Genomic DNA, 6,451 nt, shown 5'->3' with positions numbered 1-6,451 from the left:
TATATATATATATATATATATATATATATATATATATATATATATATATATATATATATATATATATATATATGTATATGTATATGTACGTATATTATGATGGACATGGAAATTTATTTTCATTTTTGTTTCGAAGCCCTTATATTGACGTTATGCATCAAAATAATATACGGTAACTAACTATAATTTCCCCAGCGATGGAAAAGTTTTTAATTAAAGTCTGAATTGAAATGAAACCATTGAAGTGACCATTGTGCTGAATTGATTTCCATCTGATGGTATCTATTCGGCGATATGGATTGCAAAACATTATTTTAACTATATCTCTGTATCGATTTACTATCTGCGTGCCTTAAAAGCATTTCTTTCTTACGATGAAAGGTTTTTCATAGTTATTGTGATGTGACAGGAGACGATAGTTTTGTTTTCCGTCATTCGAAATGACCGATTTAAATCATGTTGCTTACAATATTAATAATTTGTCACGGTCTGTGGTACATCATAACGGATTGGACTGCCACGGTGGTACAAAGTATAACGAAAGTTCCATATTTTAAACTTTATATTTTTGAACAGTATCACTTTGACAAAATGCGCCAGCTGGTTCTTGATATGGTTGGTATTCTACATATACTTTGCATATGCAGTGGCTTCATTGAAGTACTTGGTAAGTTTAAAACTAATTGAATAGCTATATACTATTTATCACAGCTTTCCAGCCGATGTTCTCATGTTTTGATGGCTGGAGCATCGTATTCCATGCTTGAGCCAACAATGCTTTAGCGAAATTTGATGATGTTCAAGTTGCTGTTTCTTTAATGTTGTTGATTCATTGCAATATTGTACCGTTTGGCCACCTTCTGGGTTCTGATGTTGAAAGATGTGCTACTCACCACAGAGTAGCGGCTGAAACATTATTTATATGTATTCAAAACCCTACTAGCAAATATTCGTAAAATCATATTGTAGTGTTTAAGGTGGATTTTTTTATCATTGTTCTATAAAGCTACGAAAAGTAAGAATGCGTCGACGAAGTTTGAGAGAAACGATTTTACGGAAAGTTTCTTTCATTTAGTTCCACTTTTTATCTCCATTCTAACAAAACAATATAGAGTTGAATCTTCAATGTAATTGTTATATTCGAAAGTATGCTGCAGTCTCAAAATTGAGAACTATACTTCACCGTTTGTAACTTTAAATTTATTAACTATAGCCATTTCTGAAACACAAAAGTGACAAATTTGGTTGCCATCTGTATTCATTATTATTGATTTAGTGTTCCAAATGTTTTGGGTTTGATTTGATATGTTATAGTTTAACTAGAGAGCCAATACAAACTACGTTAAAATACGTGTATTTTCGAAGATATTCCAAAACGGTCAGAATACTATTTAATCTTGGATATATTCGTTTGGTAAATCAGCCGTCATTCTATCGAGTTTTGACATACGTGATTGATGGATGGAATGATGCTTGGATGGATCGATGGATTGATGGATGGATGGATGGATGGATGGATGGATGGATGGATGGATGGATGGATGGATGGATGGATGGATGGATGGATGGATGGATGGATGGATGGATGGATGGATGGATGGATGGATGGATGGATGGATGGATGGATGGATGGATGGATGGATGGATGGATGGATGGATGGATGGATGGATGGATGGATGGATGGATGGATGGATGGATGGATGGATGGATGGATGGATGGATGGATGGATGGATGGATGGATGGATGGATGGATGGATGGATGGATGGATGGATGGATGGATGGATGGATGGATGGATGGATGGATGGATGGATGGATGGATGGATGGATGGATGGATGGATGGATGGATGGATGGATGGATGGATGGATGGATGGATGGATGGATGGATGGATGGATGGATGGATGGATGGATGGATGGATGGATGGATGGATGGATGGATGGATGGATGGATGGATGGATGGATGGATGGATGGATGGATGGATGGATGGATGGATGGATGGATGGATGGATGGATGGATGGATGGATGGATGGATGGATGGATGGATGGATGGATGGATGGATGGATGGATGGATGGATGGATGGATGGATGGATGGATGGATGGATAAATCGATAGACCTATTTGACGTTTTCATGGCGTTAATTTTTCGATGCTAGAGGAGTAGGTATAATGATAGCTAACGAAGGTATATGACATTGGTTTATTTTTCAGCTGTTGGACCAGTTTGCTATGAGCGTAAACGTAGTGACTCAGACGCACAGGCCAGCATAACATCCATCATCACCAAAGTAGTATGCAACACCCAAGACGATTCAAGAAGTATGGCGCGTTTTGATTCCGAAGAAGATGTCTCCATCACAGGTAAGAGATCCAGTTAACACCTCGTTTTTCTTATCCCTCTCTCCACCCCGCTCCCACTTCGTGAACACCATAATAGTCTGCATAGCTCATGGGCTCTTTGATAAAAACTGTCGAAATGTTTCAGGAAGCAGCCACTTGCGAACATTTTTATAATGCATATAAATATCTGTGACAGCATATATATATATATATATATATATATATATATATATATATATATATATATATATGTATATATATATATATATATATATATATATATATATTTATATATATATATATATATATATATGTATATATATATATATATATATAGCGAGGGAAGCACTGATTAAGTTCATCAGCCTAAACAAGAGTGGGAATCTAGCCACTTTTGACCTGTATTGGCGGTAATTATACGTTTTGTAGTTAAACATCTAGTTGCAAATAACCTAATTGAACCCTTTGATACACAACTGAAGTCGGTTCTGCAAAGCCAGACCGCTGAAGGACGTGTTAATTACATCTTTAACTTGATGCATTTACACTGTACTTGTATCTGTACTTTATTTTCTCTCATGTACCATACACAGAGTTGTTAAAGATGTTTGATCCTTCAAACGACCCCATCATGGGTCCCACAGGGGACGGGATCAATGTTAACGGGGCCTTCATTAGTTCCACCAGAGAAGTTTTCGATTCTGCCCGCTCAGACGTCATCACCACTACACAGAATGTCCTTCAATTTGCATCAACTGAGGATTCAACGACTGCAGACATCAACATGAAGTGCCCGTTAACGGACGATGAAGCAAATAAAGGTATATAGTTTAGGGTATAATTTATACTGTTTGTGGAATCTCATCTTAGAGACACATTCTTGTTAAAATGAAGAAGAAACGAATAAAATGAAACGTATCGAGCTGTGAAGAATGTATATGTTCTGTACGTCCAGGAATGATGTGCTGTTTGTGATGGTTTCAACTGACTAGGTTGTAGGTGTGCTAAGTTTACCATTACTCTCACTATAGTCGTTATATTTATTGGCCATGTATCTCAACTTTTCTGCAGCTATTCTACGTAATTTTGATGTTGCATGTACAGTTTTGAGTTTATAAACACAGCACAACTGAACACACACCTTATAGTCCTTATATACATACCTAGATGGGAATCATACTTATACTTGTCAATATTTAAACCAGACCAGCTCGTGCGAATGAAAATCTCGACCGAGAATGAGGATAATATTGGATAACCTGCTGAACGATCGGTTAAAGGTCATCAACGTTGACCAAATGTTTTGAAGCTTGGGTAACAAGTGATCTTTTATTTCCAATATTTAGCTGATTGGTTGTCATATTTTATTTGTTGCTTTCTAAAACCCTGTACATTTCTTGGTCGTCTTCTTTTTCACAGGTGTGTATACTTTCTTCACTCGTACTTGCCAAGAACCAAATATGGAAATCAAGATTCGAGAGATTTCGCAGAACGCGATGGGGCAGATCTGTTTCACTGATCAAAATATTTCCAACATTAATGTAGAAGTTAGCAGTATGAAGAGCTTCTTTCAAATTCCCTCACAAAATGTTCCTGACGAAAATGTTTACTACAACTCCAGAAGACTTTCAACATTGGTAATCACATCGGATGTGGGGATTCGGGTTGACCTACTGGAGAAGTGCAATGCGACTGACCCTGCTCCTATATTGTTGAAATCACTAAACGGCGCAGACCTCAAGTACCAATTAGCTATTGATTGGACACCAGGCACCAGTCAACTTGAATTCGTCCCAAACAGTACTGAATCAACATCGATCATCCTGAAGCACAGTAGCAATACCACGCTAGTTTTTAAGGCGGGAAATTAGATATTATTGTCACAGACTTTGTTTCTTATCAGATTTCTTTTGTTGTAGAAGGAAACACTGACGAATCCCTAAGTGGTCTAGTTGGGTTCTGCAAGTTTCGAGACCATATATCAAAAAGGGGCGTAACATACTTATTGATAACCCCTTTTACATACGATGATTCCAACTACCGCCCTTTTACTAATTTCCAGTACAATGACACCGGAGGTACGAATAAACAATACAATGAGTGACAGCGTCATCATGATTCAACGTGGACAATACACTCGTCAGGTTATATCGCAATAATAGTCATCTCTCCTTCACATTAATACGTCGTCCCATCCGATTTATGTGGCAAAGTTATCCGAAAGAGTAGCGTTGATCAACGTTGCTACCCAGTCAGAGCAGAATTCGTCCAAATTATAGTTTCCTGTCTTCATGAACAAGAGTTCACGAGCGATCATGACAGTAGTAAATCCGTAGGACGGATTTTCAATGTTACGCTTACGTCATATCTTAACAATTCTTCTATCAGATAATTACAAGCCTATCAATACTGTGCAAAGGGTCATTATTGAAACTTGTACATTTCAGACACATCGGAAAAAGAGACATCATAGTAATAGTCATAGCTACTTTATAGTAAACAGTTCAAAACTTACATCACAATTTTTTCCCCACAACTTAAACTTAAAAGTGAATCGAAATACCAAACGGAAGGGTCAGTGTGAGGAACGAAAGATGAAGTTCAAGCAAATTAAATTAATGATAAACTATATATTTCCATGGGTCAATGTGGTAATATTTTTCGCTTAAAATGTTGTTATTCCCTCTTCTTTGCATTTCCCATTAATATCGCTAATTGTTAATGTTAAAACATAACCTGTTTCATGGTGTAATGTAGTGTGCATTTCAACTTAAAAAGAATAAATGCTCAAGTTGATTTATGTTGATTTAGTTTTCTCCTTCTATATCAAATTAATTAAAGAACTGCATTCAAATCTTAACCTATTACCTTTCATACACTTTCCACAGTAGCATGGCGAACACCTTTTTGGAAATTATTTAAATTTTCGGACTTTTACTGCGTTTCTTACAATGGAAATTTGGCCATAGCCAAACTAATGAGCTTCGTGAAGTTAAGTAGAATACATCATTAAGCAAACAAGAACAACAACGACAACAAATAAAGTCGTAAAACTGCTTTAATACGTGGCAAAGCCTTGATGAGGTCATCGTAAACTATAAACGATACGGTGTCCTAGCAGCAGTTTGGTATAGTAAACTACTCCAGTTGTCTATTTCATAACACAATGTCAGACGATAACACTGAAAGCATTAAAGTATGTTGGTGCGTGATGCTTTAGCAATTTGCTTGTTGAAATTTAAGACATTACAACCTCGCTAGTTTATTTTACTCAAGTAACGAATTAAGTTAACAAGGGTAAAGTTCTCATTGACTCAAGTTGTTGTTTAGTGTGATGTTTTTTTTTCATTTGTTTTAAAAATTTAAACCATTTTGGAAGTACTTTAGCCTACATGATGTTTTAAGTGTCACACGGGGAGCATGGTAATAATAATTGCTTCACTTGTGAAATATATGTAACTAATCTAAACTGTATGTATCAATATCACAGTTCGGTGTTTGGTTTGACACAATGGGATTCGCCTTCACGGGGGACGGTGCTGTTGGATATGACATGTCACATAGCTACGCATCGCATGAACACAAGTACATGTTGCATCAGCCTTGGTGTGTTTACGTGTAGGCCTACGAGTACAAGGTTCCAAGCACGAATTCTTAACAACCCCATGATGCAAGCATGGAGGTAAAAACAGACCTCCATGGTGCAAGTATGTAGTATTACATAAGTTTCTACACTATGCCATTTGAAATGCAGGAGTAACGTACGAATAAGGATACAAAAATGGTTGACGAAACCTTCGTTACAAACAGAATAACCTTCCAAACTAAATATGATGTGCTTCTCTTGTGCCTTTCTAAAGGTAGAGAGTGTGCACAATAGTTGGACATGCTGATAGACATCTATTACATTTTTGGACGGAAGTTCTTAACAACATTGCAAAATTCACCAAACGTAAGTAATCGCGGACCGAGAGTGTGAAAATATTTTGGTTTGAGCACCTGATAATGTAGGATGTGGGAAATGCAAGTTTTGGCAATTTATATAGATATCTGCCGCACGTAGCTCTGCCTGGGAAGCTAGCCGCTCCATTAAAGATTAAGCGCC

General features: G+C 36.9%; 1 protein-coding gene across 1 annotated transcript; it reads left to right on the top strand.

Annotated features, from left to right (window-relative positions):
- Positions 1-502: 502 nt before the first annotated feature.
- LOC139974452 (uncharacterized) lies at positions 503-5,798 on the top strand. Its single transcript, XM_071981659.1, has 4 exons — positions 503-667; positions 2,218-2,367; positions 2,940-3,167; positions 3,766-5,798. The coding sequence occupies exons 1-4, from the start codon at positions 592-594 to the stop codon at positions 4,215-4,217; spliced, it is 906 nt and encodes a 301-aa protein (XP_071837760.1). The 5' UTR covers positions 503-591; the 3' UTR covers positions 4,218-5,798.
- The last annotated feature ends 653 nt before the right edge of the window (positions 5,799-6,451 follow it).

Source organism: Apostichopus japonicus, chromosome 1 (genome assembly GCF_037975245.1).
Source record: "Apostichopus japonicus isolate 1M-3 chromosome 1, ASM3797524v1, whole genome shotgun sequence".
Classification (NCBI taxonomy): Eukaryota; Metazoa; Echinodermata; class Holothuroidea; order Aspidochirotida; family Stichopodidae; genus Apostichopus; species Apostichopus japonicus.
This window is presented reverse-complemented; position numbering and strand designations above follow the sequence as displayed.

Coding starts and splice junctions, on each gene's coding strand:
- LOC139974452 (XM_071981659.1), top strand. CDS start 592: ATGCGCCAGCTGGTTCTTGATATGGTTGGTATTCTACATATACTTTGC. Junction 668..2,217: donor TGGCTTCATTGAAGTACTTG/GTAAGTTTAAAA, acceptor TTTATTTTTCAG/CTGTTGGACCAGTTTGCTAT. Junction 3,168..3,765: donor GGACGATGAAGCAAATAAAG/GTATATAGTTTA, acceptor TCTTTTTCACAG/GTGTGTATACTTTCTTCACT.